The 19,317-nt window shown below is 35.9% G+C and overlaps 2 protein-coding genes across 4 annotated transcripts in view; both read right to left on the bottom strand.

Moving 5' to 3' along the window:
- Nucleotides 1–6,078: 6,078 nt before the first annotated feature.
- On the bottom strand, nucleotides 6,079–9,475 carry mcts1 (MCTS1 re-initiation and release factor). Its single transcript, XM_079838685.1, has 6 exons — nucleotides 9,294–9,475; nucleotides 8,609–8,761; nucleotides 8,429–8,526; nucleotides 8,140–8,273; nucleotides 7,531–7,598; nucleotides 6,079–6,561 (listed from the first exon to the last, which is right to left on the bottom strand). Exons 1-6 carry the CDS (start codon nucleotides 9,302–9,304, stop codon nucleotides 6,480–6,482), a joined length of 546 nt encoding a protein of 181 aa, XP_079694811.1. The 5' UTR covers nucleotides 9,305–9,475; the 3' UTR covers nucleotides 6,079–6,479.
- A 779-nt stretch (nucleotides 9,476–10,254) lies between these two features.
- The window catches only part of cul4b (cullin 4B), a 17,577-nt gene continuing 8,514 nt past the window's right edge, over nucleotides 10,255–19,317 (bottom strand). For 2 of the 3 annotated variants that reach the window (XM_079839190.1, XM_079839191.1), the window contains 9 exons: nucleotides 18,389–18,493; nucleotides 18,176–18,286; nucleotides 18,006–18,076; nucleotides 17,787–17,894; nucleotides 17,533–17,646; nucleotides 14,112–14,217; nucleotides 13,732–13,904; nucleotides 13,492–13,644; nucleotides 10,255–11,416 (listed from right to left, as the gene is read on the bottom strand). In XM_079839190.1, the coding sequence (XP_079695316.1) occupies nucleotides 11,321–11,416; nucleotides 13,492–13,644; nucleotides 13,732–13,904; nucleotides 14,112–14,217; nucleotides 17,533–17,646; nucleotides 17,787–17,894; nucleotides 18,006–18,076; nucleotides 18,176–18,286; nucleotides 18,389–18,493 (1,037 nt within the window). In that variant the 3' untranslated portion in view covers nucleotides 10,255–11,320. Of the gene's footprint in view, nucleotides 11,417–13,491; nucleotides 13,645–13,731; nucleotides 13,905–14,111; nucleotides 14,218–17,532; nucleotides 17,647–17,786; nucleotides 17,895–17,990; nucleotides 18,077–18,175; nucleotides 18,287–18,388; nucleotides 18,494–19,317 lie in introns of all 3 variants that reach the window. The other variant, XM_079839189.1, reaches the window with a different exon arrangement.

The raw sequence follows: 19,317 nt of genomic DNA, 5'->3' as shown, positions 1-19,317 counted from the left end.
CCCCAAAAAAATGAATTTACTTTTTAAAGGGATAGTTCACCCAAAAATGAAAATTCTGTCATAATTTACTCGCCCTCAAGTTGTTCCAAACCTGTATGAGTTTCTTTGATCTGCTTTACACAAAATAAGATATTTTGAAGAATGTTTGTAACCAAGCAGGTAGAGCAACCATTGACTACCATAGTATTTTTTTCCCTACTATGGTAGTCAACGGTTGCTCTATCTGCTTTGTTACAAATATTCTTCAAAATATCTTCTTTCCGAGGTGCTAAGGATGACGTAATCGCGTAGGAAATAGTGATGTTCGGTTCTTGAACGAATCGTTCTTTACAGGTTCTCAGCAAGTAACCAGTTGAGCCGGTTCATTAATCGAACTGAATCAAACTTTAGTTCCGGGTTGATTACATAAGACGCAAAAGCCGAAGTAGTAAGTCCAACTAAAAAAGAACCGAATGAGACGGTTCAAACATCTGTCGAAGTTTGCAGATGATTACCAAGGACTCAAAAGGAACCGAACGAGCCGGTTCAACCAGCTGTCGAAGTTTGCTTAAATAATATGCTTAGGACTACTGTCATTAAATAACATTTTATTAACCTGCAAAAACCTTTCTGTCGAGAGATGTAAATACATTTTACTGTAGGTGGTTTTACAACCACCCTATAACGATAAAAATCCACCCAGTATTTTTTTTTTAATCCCCAAAAATCATAAGCAGTGTTTCAGAACAAGCTGTTCTCAGATTCTCTGCAGTGTGACATCACACTGCAAAGGCCCGCCCGCAAGGTTTGACTGACACTGCCACTTTAACATAGACCCGCCCTGTGAGACCTGAATGCAATCTGCCATGCACAGGAGAGATGTATATGCTACGCCCTCTTCTAAAGACTGGGCGGGGATATGCAGCTCATTTACATTTAAAGCGGTACACAACAAAACATCGCTTTTTATAGACAGGCCTCAAAATGACATTTTCTACACGTTATAATAAATTATCTGTGGGGTATTTTGTGCTGAAACTTCACAGACACATTTTGGGGACACCCAAGCCCAATATGACATCTTGTAAAAAGGGGCATAATAGGTGCCCTTTAAATTGTTAAGCGAAATTTATAATTTTCTCGGCCACTCAATATTGGTCTGTCCTATCCAACATAAAGGATCCACGAATGAAACTGTAACCACAAACACCATTAACTTAAAGCTGCAGTCCGTAACTTTTTGTGCTCTAGCGGTTAATAAACAGAACTGCATGCGTCTTGCGGAAGAACATTGCAGCCGGAGCTACTTCTCTCTGTTTATGTCTATGTCACGCAGGGACTGTGCTCCTCCGCAGCAGTTCCTACCAGACCGGTCTGAAATAGTCCTAATATAAACACTTAAGTACCATAATGATTCAGGGTAAGACAAAAGCACGGTTTGTAAAATGGATTTATGTTGTACATTCTAATTATATAATTTTGTAAATATTGAACACAAAAAATGCACTCCCGCAAATAACTTTATTTGATTGTTTCAATATGCATTGACACAGATTACTTTATTTGAATGTTTCCTTGATATAACATCACTGGGAAATTCATAAAAAAAACATAAAAGAAATGCATAGTGACATCATTGCACGATGACGTCAGGAACCTATGAATCAGCTTTTTGAACCGGTTTATTGTGACGAACTGTCCGGAGAGAACCGGTTCGCGGAAATGAATCGGACTTTGCATCACTAGTAGGAAAGGTAATGCTAGACATAGGCAGAAGTACCGCCCTTGTGTTTACAAAGCGCTCGTGTGAAGACTAATACAAACGCCCTTTAGCAAAAAAAAAAAAGGTAAAACAACGATATCGGACAATTTGAAGTTGAAAATTGAGTGTTTTTGGTAAAAGCCGTTTGTATTAGTCTTCACACGAGCGCTTTGTAAACACAGGGGCGGTACTTCTGCCTACGTCTAGCGTGACCTTTCCTACGTGATTACGTCATTCCTAGCACATCGCAGAGCTGCGCAAGATGAATAATTTAGGTTAAAAAGTATATTCTTATTTTTTTTATGACCAATCGTTTATCTAGATAAGACCCTATTCCTCAGCTGGGATCGCTTTAATGAAAATTAGATTGTTTCAAACAACTTTTGGCTAATCAGCATTATGTTACATTTTTACCTAGTGTTTCTCTTTCCTCTTTCACTCGTTCACTTATCTCTTTTTTTCTTCACCCTCCCATTCTCTCTTGATTCTCTATGCTAATTTTCATTATTTTATTTTCTCTCTTTATGTCTTGGTTGATCTTTATAAAATCAAAAGATCTTTTTAATATCTTCTCTACAGTGACCGAGGGAGCTCAATGTGCTGGAAAAACTGAAGAAAATGCATGCAAATAAAAAACACCAGCAAATTCAGAATACATCTTCATCAGTTTGACAACACATGTGCTGCAAAAGTTCACAATGCAACCAAATACAGAAACGCGCTTGCAAATAGCACAGATCACAACTAAAATGTTTCAAGGGGATCCCAGCAAGTGACGAACCTGGCTGGAAGTGGGACAGGCTTATTGTTCAATGTCTGTCTACTCATCATTGGTTGATGACCTGAAAGGTGACTTTGTTTATTTTAACATCATGATTGTGCGTTGTAAGTATTTGCAGCACATGTGTTGTCAAACTGATAATGTTTTCTTTATTTGCTGGTGTTTTTTCTATTTGCATGAGCAATTTTAGTTAAACAATTATTACACAGTTAGTTTAAATGTATATAAATATGTAATATACGCTTTAGAATAAATAAAGCTTTAAAAATGACTACATGTGAGCTGACATATTCAAACCTCTGTACACCTATAGGCCTATTATACTGTTAGAAATTGCTTTTAAATTTACGGCTGTCACATACTGGTTGCAGCAGAGATGAAAGAGGATCTAAGTGCAGCAGTCTTAATAACAAAATAATAATACATTCAATAACTTGAAAGTGTGAAAAAGCAGTAAATATTAACAATAACAGACATCTAAACAGGACTGAACACAGGTCTTAAATACACAGCAAACAAATGGGCTCATTAACTAGCCACACCTGAACAGAATGCTAAATCAGTCAGTGACCATAGAGAATAACAGGCAGGGAAACAAAGGATGACAGATCTAATTAACAGGGCGTTACTGGCAGTACAGGAGCTAGGGAGACTCCGGCATCTCAGGCAGCCAGGGAGGTATCGGCAATGCAGGGAGCCCTGAAACAAATTCCTCTGTAACAGACTCAAGGATTTCACTCACTGGAACGGACTCAGGAATTTCACTCACTGGAACGGACTCAGGAATTTCACACACTGAAACGGACTCAGGAATGTCTCTCGTCTGACTGGTGGCTGCCACGCTGGTTTCCCCGCACTCTCGTTGATGGTGATTGTGTTAAATACACAAACAAAGGGGGCTAATTAACTAGACACACCTGAACAGAATACTAAATCACTCAGTGACCACAAAGACAAACAGGCAGGGAAACTAAAAGAGGGTATTCACTGACGGCACTTTCCTGTCAGAACATGCCCACCTCAGCCGGACTTCAGTGGCAAAAGAGCCTGTTGCGTAACTAGACTAGATAGGGGAAACTGCGAAAACGCAAGTGAAACAAACTATTATCAGTTTAAACCAAAAGTTGGACTCAATATAAGTGTTCTTTACAACTTACCAAAGATACAGTGATCCATGGATATTGATTGCCAGCCAGGAATCGTGTTTCCTGACATTTAAGCTGTCAAGTTGATGGTCATGGTACCAAAGCCTGATTGGATTGGTTTGGATTTGCCAACTCAAAAAATGTCATGTAACCCTGAGTTTGTTCAACTATCATGGTACCAGGTCTAATGTTTGGCATTTTATTTCTTAAATTCCTCTACCCAGTTTTAATGGTCGCCTTCAGGTTTTGTTTGATACTGTTTGTAAAATACTGGGCTTTGTTAGAGGCAATCATCTCTATCATTTTTACAAGTTGAGTAACTTGAGTTCTGTCTTGTTTTTTTGTTATTAAAAACCAGATAGCTATCTGTTTTCACAGAATTTGATTAGCCTCTTAAGTTGTGCACAGTTACTTTCCTTCACAAAATCTTCTATGGATGTTACAATTAAGATAATCTCATCTAGTGAACGATGCTGAACTGTGCAGCCTTCGGACCAAACACCTCCTCTATCACCTTTGATCTTTAGCACCTGAGAATCATATTGTTAGAAGTCATGCATTAATATTCAGATATCTTATTAAAAAAAAAAAAAACTGAGGCTACAGATATTGTGGGAAACAATGCCTGTAATACTGCATGATCTTACTTTGATTCATAATTCAGAAATAACAGACATATTGCACTTTGTGACTTTTTGATTTAATACTGCTTTGTATTATATTCAAAGTGCTTTGTCTTATCCAAAGTTAAAATGAGAGATTTAAAAATCCAGGCCTTTTCAGACACAGGGAATATATTATGAATATATATTATATAATACTGTATACAGTGTCTTCCAAATTTCAGGAGAGGAATTTTAAAGGAACATATACTTTAGGAACATTTTAGCTAATAGTGCAAGAATTGGTGACCCCTAAAAAAAATATCTTATTAAAGGATGGAACAGTTAAAAACTAGATTGGAATTTTTCAAACAGCTCTTGTGTAAGAGCAGCAGGACTAAAAAAATGGTAATGAAAAACTTTAAATAAATATTATAAATGGATCTCACGGAAATAAATAAATAGCTGCAAGCAGCAATTATCGAGGGCCAAGCACAACATAAGCAAACAAGGAAGCTGGCAGCAGACCAGCTGCAAAAATGACATTTGGAGACAATTTTAAGCAAAAAGGTAGAAAAAACCCAGATAAATACATCGAGCAGCATAGAGCCAATTTCATGTTTTGTTTAATTATAGCGCCACCAAGTGACGGAGTCGCTTTTGTTATTTTTCTGTGCCTGTCACGGTTCATGAATTCACCGACTCAATTCTCTCTCCGTGTGTGTGTGTGTGTGTGTGTGCTGATCAGCTCTCCTATTTAATGCTCTTGGCATTCCCCTTGTGTTTGTCAGATCGTTTGGAGTTCATGTCCTGGTCCTGGCTGTGTCTGGATCCCTCCAGTGTCTGTCTTCCTGGTCGTCTCATGGAAGATTGGGTTGCCCATTTGCATCCCTGCGCTGCCATGTGTGATTTCCCAGGCACCTCTATTCATCTGACCCACTGCTACTAGGCTACTCTTAATTGTTCTCCCAATAAACAGTTGTCACATCTCTATTGAATCCTCCCGCAGTGTTGAACTGCGAGTGACAGTGCCCTCATACACAAGCGTGCCAATTTAGGTGAAATTATATAATTTAGTTTAGGAGTTGGACATTTGTATTTTTGAACAACACCTGACTTTGATTGCATTTTTTTGCCAGTTACTATCTCAATTTTGACATTTGGCCATTCCTATATAGTCATCCTGCTATGATTCCTATAATTAATGCCCTCTAATTAAACAGTGACCCATTTCTTTTTTTGTACACAATATTTAGTTTCAGGACATCGCAGAACCACCACTGTTGCTTTATTAATCACCCATAACTGCTCTGTTTCTTATACTTTACTAAAAAATATATATATATATGATTCTGATAAAAGGCTATGGCAGAGGAACCTTAAGAACCACACTGGCACCTTTGACCTGCTCAGAAATTGGACAGGCGAGCAGTGATGGAGAACAGCAGTACTCTCATGTATTTTCCCTTCGCATTATAAACCAATGTTGCGTAGCGTACATTCACTCACATTCACCGTTCTTCAGTTGAAGAGGACTTTAAGTTGCCTTTTTTAATTTTCTTTAGAAAAGTGAGATATTGTTTAAATTTTTGTCTCCAAATTCAATTAACTGGATTTGATTTTCCTTTCAGATGTATCTAGGTTTAAAGGCTTTCAATTCAATAGCATGCTGAGATGGGGTCTTGTCAAGCCGTTTGTATTCACACTTTCAGTAGTAGCAGTCAAACCCCTCCCACTTCGGAGTAAACTTATCCGGACGTAAACAATCAGCTTTTGTGGTTTAAATTTTCATAAATATGATGTGGATGTAGAGCAACAGACAAATTTGTATATTTAAAAGATACATTAAACCCTCATGTGATTTAGCAAGGATTAGATGTGTTTTCAGCCTTTAGTACAAAAAGGGGTTCAATATAGGTTAAAAACTATAAAATCAGAAATAGGCCTTGAATCATACTTTTTTTTCGAGAGAGAGAGAAGTATACTTACAAATATTCTTTAAATAGGTTTTAAGTTTCCATGACACTCAACTCATTGTAACAACAGACCATTTCAGTTTGGAATGACTTGAATGCGGGTTTTATTTGTGCATTAAAATGCGGTCGTTTTCAAAGCTTTCGGCATGGTAGACAGTTGAGTCCATTCATGTAAACAGTAGCAGCCTGGTGATAAGGGGTCCAAACGATTCCACCACATCCTCATATCTGTCATTACTTATACGTCTTCATGTGCCACAGTCCATCATTCAGATAGTGAACGTTCTCGATTCCAATTCCCTTGTTTACTTTCTCTCTGTTCAGTGAAGTGAGACAAGAAAAAACATTCTCAAATGAAATGCAAATTAATCATTTAGATTTCCATAGCCAATAAACCATAGAGTCATCAGTTTAAACTGATGCCGACTTTTATATTAATTTCATGTATTGTTTTTTTTTTATATATATACATGCTGTAATCTAGAGCAGTGGTTCTCAACTGGTTTGGCCATAGGACCAACATTAAGCCACAACCCCTTAAGTTTTAATCATTTGAACCAAGCAAATTTATTTCTCAAAAATGGTTGACACTGTACCATCTCACTTTAGCATCCACATAAATTCAAAGAATATCACTAACACTGATGAATAAACCGTATTATAAGGTAAGGCTATTAAATCCACTCATTAAGTCGTGATGTAAGCAATGCTGTTTCCGGGTCCAAGCATCTACTTGTTTCACTTGAGCTAAGCATTTAAAAAATTGTGGTGTACACTAGGGTCCAAGACAGCAATATTTTAAAAAATGTATAAAAGACGAATCACTGTATGGCCATCTGGGATTTTGGTATGGAGACATTTAAGTAGGTTTTATAAACGTGCCTTAGAAAAAAAAAAACATTACTGCTGTGCATCTTGAGACCAAACAATTGCAGTGACATATTTTAAGATGTATCAGTGCAAGTTGCTTTCATTTAAAACAGCTCAAACATGCATTTCAGTCTGGGACTAGTTTTAACCCTCGTCTGTGAAACTGGGGGTTAGAATTAAGTTGGCTATTGAAACAAACCCACTTAAAATGGTCTTGTGACCCCCTTTTCGTGTTTCAACCCACCGGTTGAGAAACACTGATCTAGTCTAGAAGATAGAGGAACTAAAAATTTCAAAATTTTAGAATCTGTGAGGATAATTAAAAAAATAAATGCATTATGTTTTTGTAGACATGTGAGGTTTTGCATTATAAAATCAAATGGGGATTCAGAATGAAAAAGCATAAAACACTCACATGTCATCTGCAGACATCTTCATGACTCCCACACAGATTGCATGCTGCTTCCCTTCTGCCATTATGGCCTGAAAACAAATACTTAAGGACAACAACCTGTGCTATGCAACACACATCAATCAAATCTATTACATGAATAGTTTACTCAAAAATGAATATTTGCAGTAGTGTTGTTGTTTTCATTAACTGAAATATAAATCTATATTTGTTGAAAAACAAAATGTTGCCTGGGAAACTACCTAAAATAAATAAGTTCAAGTTGAAGTACTTTAATTATGAAAGCCAATACTGAATTAAGCTCAAATAGAAATCTAAAAAGGACTCAAAAAGACACCACATAACAAAATTACTTAAAAGTTTTACACACATTTTACATAAAACATTTCAAAAGGAAAAATATACCATAAAAGTAGCTCATAAGACTTCAGAAGTCATACGATTCCTGTGTGTGATGATTATTGATTAATCGCTTTTTGTGTCTTTTGGAATTTACAAAAGAGCTGCGTGAAGAGACAGATTTTTATTTAAGTGAACTACTCCTTTCCAATAAATTAAAAAGATTTATAACTGCAGAAAAATATTTAATGAATACAACAGTTGAAAGGATACAACTACTTTGTCTGTGTCAGCAGAGTAGAGTTTGGCTCCTGGTGATGTAAGGCCTGGACACATGATATTGGCTCCACTCAGAACAAATTTGATGGCTCCTTTATCTACTTGTTGGTGTGGCAGGATGAATGGATCTGGAGAACAGACACACGAGTATCAGGCATTAGTCTGGCCAAGTTGAATTGTAAGTTTAAGTTGTGTAATATAAAGTTTTCTGTCATCTTCTGTCACCCGAGAAAATCTTTTCTGCAGAGAAAGCATCTTACTGCTAAAATTAACTCCATCTTACATTTGTGTAGAAGTCTGAGGGTGGGATAGAATGGCCCCTCTCTCTGTCTGAAGAAGAGCAGCTCTCCATTTACCGTAAGAATTTCAATATGCTCATGACTGGAAACATAAACAAAATATCACAATCGGTTAATCCTTTAGTACTGCATTACAGTTGTCGCATATATTGTGAAACTCTTACCATCTCACAATTTTGACTGGGTCCTTTTTGGGCATTATCTGGTTGAGCCAATCATCGATGTTGGGAAACTGATCTAACAGCTGATTCTTTATACCCTTAATTACAGATGTCTTCAACTGAATACAGTTTGAAACATTTTCCTTTTCATCAAATCTGTGAAGACAAAGAGAAAGAAAATATTCAGCAAATATAATGTCTAATAATGCAGAATCAGTCTAGTATAGAGTCCTGATATAAAATAATTACCCTCAAATGGTATATGATTGAATTATATAGTGTGGTTCCTTGAATGTTAAACACCTCACATCCATCACTTAATGTAAACATACTTTATGCAGGTTGCTTACCATCTTTTCAAGTTTTTAATATGAGAAGTATCTTATCAAAAGCTTAGTGTGAAAACAGGAATACAAATGGATCATTACTAATGAACCATTAAAGTGAGCTGTGACAGAGCAAGTTAGCAGTGTAGCTAAACAGGTTACTGTCTCGGCAACAGAATTAAGGGCACATATTAAGTTACAATACCATATTAAACTGGTAAGCGTATACATGCGATACATACATATATATTTTACCTCTACGAAGATGGTAACGCTATTGAGCTAATGAAACACTCAATCACTGTAACAATGCTAAGTTGCGTTAGCTACTATTTATAAGGTTGACAACGGCTCAAGCTTACTTTTTAAACATCCTTGCGAGTCGTAATCGGTCACTCTTGTCCTCTTATCTGCGTGATCTTTTAGAACTAAAAAATATAAACTAAATATTCAGTGTATGATGGTTTAATGAAGTAACTCCACGCTTCACGTTAACCGCAGGTGATTCCTGTTTCATTTACGACAGTGGTACACATTTTACTGCAAGGGACGGACAGCGTGACAAAATATAATAACAGTATTTTTTCTATGTACTTTGAAATGCATGTTAGACTTTAGTGATCTCGTTAAGGATCAATTCAAAGTAAGTATAAACTGATCTCAGCACATTAATTGTTCTGTATATGCGTTGTTTTCGGAAATGTTATTTTTAATAAGCAAAATATGCATTATCTAATTAAATATAGATGTACACTAATTTTCATTAATTTCCAGAACAGAAATATGAACATTGGATAAAGGCAGGTTCAAAATAAATGTTTGATTTTTTTTTTTGACAGATTTAAAGGTTTTTAAAGACGGGGTTCTGGATATCTCTTTTTGTCACTCCATAAATCAGAAAATATAAAAACAGAAAAAAACAGGAATAGGTATAAAATGTAAACCAGATCAATTATACAAGTACTATATGCTATATGACCTCCACAGGCACAAACAGATAGTATAAAATTAGCACATTTAAATGTGTATTTTGGATGTTTTCTTCCCAGTAGTTTTAAAGATGCGTTTGAAAAGATGATGTTATATAGAAGCAAAATCTCAAAATTGACCAGTGCATGAAAAAAAAACCCACAATGGTTTTCTCTTATGTTAAAAAAAAAACAAAAACATTTTGTTGACTGTATTTTTAATGAAAATAATGAAAGACCGGCATTTTTTGATATCTGATCCTTCTTTGGTTCATTTATCCCCATTATTTAGAATGAAATATTTATCATCCAGTATTTTTAGGAATGATCAGAATCACTAATCAGAGGGACAAGATCATGGAAACAGTTGTTTATTCTGAGGCAATAAAAACAAGCATACTTTTTTCCAGACACTGGACGACTGTCCACTTTAGTATGATTTCTCAAAACACCACTGCCAAAATTTCCACAGACATATCCAGTGATGCCACACAGAGGTTCTCAGTAAACAGGCCTAATCCAGAACTTAAGGGATATATTAACTTGGAAACACTAGGATGATAAAATGGTGCTGCTGTGCTTGTTCGGAGTTTCCAGAGAAATAATGCAGTTGCAATGTAGTCAAGAGTGTCAAACATCAAAGTTGTGTGTAAAATGTATATACAAAATAAACAAGAGGAGGAAAATGTGAGAAGGTGTAAGCAGGGAGGGAAAAAAAGAAGGAAGATGTACAAGTTAGTGTTTAGCAGCGTTAACATTCCTACAAACAAAACAAGTGCTTGGTTTTATCTGATCTTGGCACATACTGTGAAATTTCCAATCAGCCTCAATTGTTCTATTTATCAATAAATCACATTCACAGAACATAAATCGCTTGTGACCAATCAGCTGAACCTTCTTTTCATTGTACAAATTTATCAAACATTGGCAAAGAGAAAACCTGTTTTCAATGTTCATACACCGGTACCCAATACAACATCGACTGAAAAAAATGGGTCAAATTCAATCAATCTGGTTCTGGTTGTTTTCTTTGCACAGGTAAGGCTAATGATATTTTCATGGGTTAACAATGAACGAAAAAACAAAACAAAAAAACAGACAAACAGCCATGGAACAGAGTCTGAAAATAAATAACTTTTCTTTTTAAGCACGGGATAGTCCAATTCTTTGAAGCATTGTCCAATTCTTTAAAGCATTTTTATTGGACATTCCAATCTGAGGGAAATAAAACACCCTACCCTGTCAAAGCCATGAAGAGAAAACGGATTCAGTTGTTGGTCACTGTGGTGAAGATGGTAAAGTGAACAAAAACTGGAACAAGGGGTTCCATGTGCTAAGGGAAGTAAACAACGTCACTGAGAACATCCTCCTCCTGTCATTTCTACCATCCCTCATCTACCCCTCTTATTCTCTCTCCATCTCTAAGCCACATAGTTGTATTGATTGGGATTCTCCTTATCCCTTTCCATGTAGTCCCTGTCAATAAGTGACTCTATCCTCTTCTTCAGATCAGCAGGCTGCAAAAAGATGAAGCAAGATTTAGAGGCAGTGGCATGTGTCCATATGTCCTATCTAAATGATTCGGACAAATAATAATAATAATTGTTAATCATTTCCCTTGACTGTGATCATGATTATTTATTCTAAATAGAATTCACGTTAAATTGCATGTCATATACGTTATGTAGGCTACACATTCCACAACAAGATGAAAACTCTTTATGTAGCACTTGATTGCTTTTTTTATACACTACCATTCAAAAGTTGTGGGTAGATAAGATTGTTTGGTTTTGAAAAATCTCTTTTGCTCACCAAGGCTGCAAATATTTGATCAAAAATAAAGTAAAAACAAGAATATTGTAAAATGTTATTACAATTTAAAATAACTTATTTTAAAATGATAATGTACACCTATTTGAATACATTTTGTGATGGCAAATCAGCCATTACTTCAGTCTTCAGTGGCACATGTTCCTTCAGAAATTCCTTCAATCATTCTAATATGCTGATTTTCTCAAGAAGTATTTTTTTAAAATATTATCAATGTTTAAAACATTGTTTCTGCTGCTTGTGGACTTTTTTTAGGATTAAAAAATCCTTAGTTCTTAGATTCTTATCCTTTTAAAATAGAACGTTTGAAAGAAAAAAAAGAAAAAAAAACAATCTTACTGACCCAACCTTCTGAATGGTAGTGTATAAACATAAAAGGGATAGTTCACCCAAAAATGAAAATTAGCCCATGATTTACTCAGTTTTATTAAAACTGTTCTGGCTAATCCAAGCATTATAATAGCAGTAACAGTTGCTCTGTTTTGAAGTCCATAAAAAATGCATCTGTCCGTCAAATAACGTGCTCCACGTGGCTCCGGGGTGTTAATAAAGGCCTTCTGAAGTGAATCTATGCGTTTGTGCAAGAAAAATATTCATATTTAAAAAAATATAAAAAAAATTCCTATGGCTCTACATCAGCCGTCCCCACGCCAACACTTCCAGTGAATAAGGTCAAAATACATGCAAAATACAGGCGTGATCATAGATATATACATAAGATTCCTCATTAGTGCCTGCACGGATCGATCGAATGAGGCATCTACGTATATGTATATGTATATATATATATATATATATATATATATATATATATATATATATATATATATATGTATATGTATATGTATATGTATATGTATATGTATATGTATATGTGTATATGTATATGTGTATATATATATATATATATATATATATATATATATATATATATATATATATGTATATGTATATGTATATGTATATGTATATGTATATGTATATGTGTATATGTATATGTGTATATATATATATATATATATATATATATATATATATATATATATATATATATATATATATATATATATATATATATATATATCTCTTTGATCGCGCCAGTATTTTGACCTTATTCGCCGGAAGTTATGGCGCGTGGAATACTAGATGACATTCGTCTGATAAGAGGTAAAAAAATAACAAATACCGTTCGGTTTCTCGCAGAGTTCACGAGCCGCATGGTTTAATAAGGATTCATATGTCTATGTGTTTGTACTCTCATTGCTCTCATACTTTAAAATATCCCCATTAACATGCATTACACGACTATCTCACTGCAACGGTTGGAGTTAAAAATCTTCATTTGTGTTCTACTGAAGAAACAAAGACACCTACATCTTGGATGCTCTGGGGGTAAGCAGATAAACATAAAAATTTTATTTTTGGGTGAACTATCCCTTTAATACACACTGGCCCCTCTTAACAGATAATGTGCAATTGCATGTTGCACATTATCTGTCTTTTTTTCTTCTTGCTCTTCACAGCAAGAAAAAAAAAAAAAAAAGACAATGTGCAACATGCAATTGAAAATTATAATGCATAAAACTGTCTACATTGCACAATACAACTTATTTACAATGTGTATACGACTTGGTGATTGTTGGAGTATTCTTGTTTTGCCTGGCTGCCCACTTGGAGTTTATATTGGGAGCAGTTTATCACAAACAGAAGTGAAACTTCTCGATTAACTGTGTAAGCAAAACATTTTGAACTGTGACCTCACCTTGACTGGGAATTTAAGTTGGTTGTACACCTCAGACACCAGAAGATTATGGCTGAGAGTTTTCCTCATCTTCATGATTCGAACAATGGCAGCATCGATTTGGTACTGACGATCTTGGAATACTCTCTCTGTAGTGCTGGCTTGCTCCTCCACCTATGAAGTACAGCAAACAAGGATAAGACCAAGCACCCAATACCTTTCACACAACAGCAATAAAAAGACAGGTGTGCCGGACAGTACCGTTTCTTTCATCTGGATCTGGTTGATTTTAATCCGGAAGAGTTTATGTTTGAAATCATCATTACATGAGAACTTGTCTCCATCTTCCACGTCTTTACTCTTTGGGAGTTTGGTAAGGACACGAGCCTTCCCACAGGCCAGTGACTGCAGAGTCCGCCTCAGCTCACTGTCCTCTGCAAATGCATTATTTATATTGAGTATTTTTATTTATTGAGGTTCCAATTTGTTAAACACTTTGAAAGTTTGTAAAAGGCTGTGAGATGTAGTTAAGATGGCATAAAGATTGACATTAAATGGAATGGTGTCTCTTAACAGCAGGAATAAATTGCACAATTACACTTTTTTACAAGACAAAGTTTGCTTGTCACAATTATCCATACCAATGCCTGTAGCCAGTTTAATGTCCTCCAGAGAGAACTCCTCCCCTTCATTAAACATAAGCAGAACTAACGTCTGAAACAGAGACACCTGCAGCTCTTTTTTGCCCTGTGAAAACCAAGAAAAAAAGAGTTCTTATAGCCAGTAATTTTTCTGGAAAGCCTTTCAAAAAAGTCATTTTCAATCTATAACATTTGTTTTATATATACAGTCAGGGCTTGACATCAACACCTGTCAACCCGCCAAATGTAGATGGATTTCAGCAGTGGCGTGTAATGCAGTCGCTCCTACTAGCCACTTTGTCGGGTTGAATTTTATATAATATACATTTTCAATTGTAGTCTTTTAAAAAGGCATATGAAAAGATCAACAAAGTTCAATGTAGTGTTGTCAAAAATATAGATTTTGAGATGCATATTGATACTGAAATATCTGAAACACTTCCAATACTAATTTTCCGCAGAATAGATACAATCTCTCAGCTCTCAGATGGCGAGCTGACACACAAACCCACCTCCCCTCATTCGTTTATTTTGATACGGCCGAATATTGTTGGTGTTACAGGGCTTGAATTTTGGCGTGGGATTGCGCATAATTTTACTCATTCCCAGATTTTGTGCTCACACCCGAAGTGAGCCTGTGCGTCAGGTCTTAAAGGTCCCGTTTTTTCCTGTGTTTTTGAAGCTTTGATTGTGTTTACAGTGTGCAATATAACATGTGTTAATGTTTTGCGTGTAAAAAAACACAGTATTTTTCACACAATTTACTTATCTGTATACCGCTGTTTTCACTGTCCTAAAAACGTCTTGATGATTTCCTTGTTCTATGAAGTCCCTCCTTCAGAAATACGTAACGAGTTCTGATTGTGCCAGCGGTGTTGTGATTCGACAGCAGCTTAGCGCACGTTGCCCGGAAAGGTCACGCCTCTTACCATAACGGGGAGATGCATGCGTCAATATGAGATGCATGCGAAAATAACAGCGTCTCGACGACATGGCGACAAACACACTCTACAAACGCAACACTTCCTCTTCTCCGCGTGGGAGAGCAACAAGACCACGCCCCCTTTTTTGCATATTCTTGTGGGCGGTGGGTTAGTCAACAAACTGTTCTACTGACGTCATTAAAGCAGGGAGAACAGGGATGTAGTCCAAACCGGCCGTTCGCTGTAGGCTTTGAAAGGGAACTTCTGTTAAATAAAATATCTCGCTTGGCATTGAACTTTGAGCTTTATAATTTTACAGGTATTATTTATGCTCTAACAGCAACATTACACACTAACTAAAGTTTGAAAAATGGGATCACGAAGAACAGGACCTTTAAAAGTGAGAGCAGCCTAATATACCGGCTGCCAAGTGATGAGGTAAGATTTAAGATATCTATATGGCTTTCCCTCATTGTGTCAATGTCAAAATTGTGGCCAATGAAAATGCTGAGTGGCTAGCAACTTTGGAAAACTATTAGTCACAGTGGCTGGTGAGCAAAAAAGTGAATGTCAAGCACGGTATACAGCAGGTTGACCAAACGTCCTGTTTTCCCAGGACATGTCCAGTTTTCAAGTCCTGTCCTGGCCCTAATATAACTATTTTCTATCTATACAGAGGGGGCATACTTTAAATGTATTGAAATTAACAAGGAATCTTTGAGTAAACTTCGAGTATCATTTGAGTATCTCATTGCCAGGCGAGTGTCCTGGTTTTCAGTAATCAAAATATGGTCACCCTAGTATACAGTATATCAGGGGTCATCAACTATATTTGTCCAAGGGCCAGAATTTTTCTCCGCAGACACTGTAAGGGCCAGATACTCGTAATATAAAATAAAACTGAGGCCTGTCGCTTTTATTTGTCATTAGAACTATTTGCTGATGTGCAAGGCTTGCAATTACCATGTTCTTCTCTGTTATGTTGATGGTTGTTATTGAGACACTGCAATTGTGCGCAAATCCCAGGCAAGGAAATTTTTGACATTTGTGAAAAAATGAGCACGTGAAACAATAAAAGATGTTCAATGAGAGCAACGCGTTTATCTTCATTCTTGACTGAAGGCAGGCTAAGCCACAAGCTACTTTTCAGAAGGCTTTTTTCCCATTAGATTAAAAAATTAATAAATAGGGAACGGACCCGAATATTCGAATATTCGTTCGGTGGGTTGGTATTCGATTTGAAAATTTGACATTCGAATATTCGTTTTTCTTTTTTTTTGCACACCTGGGAACCCTGCGAAACGGTTCTCATTCCCGCTTGAATAAGGCCAGCGACACACTGGCTGCGTGGCCTGTCCGTTTTTATTTCTGCTCCCATAATTAACAGGTTGGAGTTTGCACACTGAGACAGGCGTCTCAGGCGCGCTCCAGCCGCGTGGAAAAAGCCTGCATGCTAGAGCACAGAACAGCGGAGTTTGTATGGACTGAAGTGCATGTCTGAGCTTGTGTTTTGTTGCTTTGACATAGTGGAAAATAGAATAATAGAAACAAAATGTATTTGCATTTTTATCCGTTATTATCAATCTAAATTAATCTCGTTTGTAATTTAAGTTAATTTAATTTGTCTTTATTTAAATTTTGTTTTTCTTTATTTAAATTTTGTTTTTTCTTTATTTAAATTTAGTTTTTCTTTATTTAAATTTCGTTTTTTCTTTATTTAAATTTCATTTTTTGTTTATTTAAATTTAGTTTTTCTTTATTTAAATTTCGTTTTTCTTTATTTAAATTTCGTTTTTTCTTTATTTAAATTTCGTTTTTCTTTTTTAAATTTCGTTTTTCTTTATTTAAATTTCGTTTTTTCTTTATTTAAATTTCGTTTTTTCTTTATTTAAATTTCGTTTTTCTTTATTTAAATCTACCCTTACTGTGCCAATTTGTTAGTCAGAAAAATATTAGACTACCTTAAAAGTATTGCTTAATTTAACAGACCTGTGTGTGTGTGTTTTATATCACTAGTGCAGTGTCCGTTCTCGGAGCATAAGCTCTGCCCGCGTGAGGTGCGCCGCTTCCCGCTCGCGCTGTTCTGACTGTAGTTTACTAAAAGTTTATTAATTCTGAATGTGTGTGTCCATCCATATTTCACCAAATGCGACACTGCACTCCCTTGTGAAGTCGATTGGATGAACGTTTCTCAAAATAATAAAGATGCAAACGGACATACAGACACAGATTCCTGCCTTTATTAGAGAGAAAAATATGTTCAGCCCCTCTCTCCGAAGCTTCGAAGATCAAAAAATGGTATTCGGACCAGCCCTAAACTTTTTCCTCTTACAAGGCTATTCCTGAATTCAGTATTATTCTGGGGGCCGGATGGAAATCTCTGGCGGGCCGGATTTGGCCCGCGGGCCGCCAGTTGACGTTGCATGCAGTATATTAAGATCAGCTACCGATACCCTGGTATTCATGGGCAGTTATTATTAAAATAAAATGAGCATTACCTCTTTGAATTCTGCCTTTAAAACACAATGTCCTAACGTCGACTGCCACTGTAGTTTCCGTCCGCTGTGTTTGCCAAGGTAAAACGTTTTGAAAATCTCCTGCAATTTCACCATCTGAAGAGTGAAGGGTATTACAAAAACGATAATTGATTAATTATAAAGTAATTTATTAGAATTAAGGTTAATTATTACGGTCATGTTTACAAATAATATCTGATCCATGCTCCTATTTCTCAACATTCATCAGAACAGACCTCTGGAGGCAGATGCACTTCCATGGGGATGTATGTTGGCCAATAGCCCATGGTGAGGATGTTAACCGTCAACTCGATGTTCCCGGGAATATTTTGGCATTGCATGTGCTGAGGTGCAGATCAAAAAGAGAGAATTGAAAGATGTAACTAGACACAAAAAAGAGAACGCAAATCAAAAAAAAAAAAAAAAAATGATATCATTACTTGTTTGAACTGCACCATAATATCTTTTGACAGCTCCATGTCTTTAAACATTCCTTCCAGTTTACTAGTAAATGCAGCTCCACATTCTACAAGAAAAACCCAATTCACAAATCAGTCTGTTGAAACATCGGTGATAATGAAGGGATAGTTTAAGAATCAAACATGAAAGGGAAAATATAAGTTACCATGCTTCAGTTTTGACAGCATTGATTTCTCTGCATCTACAGAGGCACTCTTTCCCACCAGTAACCTCTTCGCTAAGTCTTTCTTGTAGAAGGCCTCAAAAACATCTTTCCCTAAAAGAGAGAAATGAGAATGTCTATAAGGCTTAGACAGTTGTTTAATAATTTAAAACTCTCCAGGCCTTTGAAACAGAGCATTAAGTTTAAATGTATTACCGTAAATGAACCTGAATATGATCATTATCTTGTCCAACATTTTCTCGAGTTCCTCATCAGTTGCTTCTTTGTTCCCAGCACGGAGCTTTGAATCCACATATTTGGCTATAGAACAGAAAATCACAACATTAGTTCATTAGTAGTAAATCAAACAAAAACATTTTTAAAAACGTATGCGCTCAGTTGAGGTTAGTGATGTCAATTTACATAAATTCCCATAATCAATTGTGATTTGAATTAACAATCAATTAATTGTCAACCAACCTCTTAAATCCGAAGCGGGGCGCTAAGTAGTTATCACATTACTTAACCACTTGCTTAACCAACACAAAATAGGTGTAATTTTAAAGCTTGGAAGCTTGGATTTATAGGGAATATGACCATCACTTAACAAGTGCTTTAAAAAATAACTGCTTTACATGAAATGTAAAATCATTGTACATAACAGATATACTGGTTTTATATCGTTGAAAGGTCTCAACTAGCAGAATACAACAAGTATATCTGTTGTTTAATTGCTAAGCAAACTATACCAATTAAAGATGATAAAGCGCCGCCGATGCAAACAGGCATGCACATGATGCATGTATACAGATATTGCACCACATTTTTGTTTGCAACTTCGCAAAACATTAGTAAGCCATAGACGATCACATATCTTTATTTAGAGCAGGTGGTCATGAATAAGCCCAAACACAACATAAGAAAATGCAAATATAAAAGCTATAGGACTTGTCATCCAATCATCAACTAGGATCTTATTACTTGTTGTCTATGTACTTTTATTGTGGCGTTTACACAAGTATTTCTTATGTTCAGTAAAATCACTTGTTTGTGTTTTTTGGGGCCTTGGTTAATTAAGTTTTAAAATAAACGGCTTGCCTACCTAATTTATTGCATGACTTGAAGACATTAGGTGTTCTCATCTT

Source organism: Gobio gobio (assembly GCF_949357685.1).
Source record: "Gobio gobio genome assembly, chromosome: 16".
NCBI lineage: Eukaryota > Metazoa > Chordata > Actinopteri > Cypriniformes > Gobionidae > Gobio > Gobio gobio.
This window is presented reverse-complemented; position numbering and strand designations above follow the sequence as displayed.

What these genes read in the sequence shown, in the direction of transcription:
- mcts1 (XM_079838685.1), bottom strand. An exon ending in CCTCAGACTTCTACACAAAT is followed by an intron (nt 8,274 to 8,428) that starts GTAAGATGGAGT and finishes TCTGTTCTCCAG; the next exon opens with ATCCATTCATCCTGCCACAC. An exon ending in AAGATGTCTGCAGATGACAT is followed by an intron (nt 6,562 to 7,530) that starts GTGAGTGTTTTA and finishes TTCACTGAACAG; the next exon opens with AGAGAAAGTAAACAAGGGAA.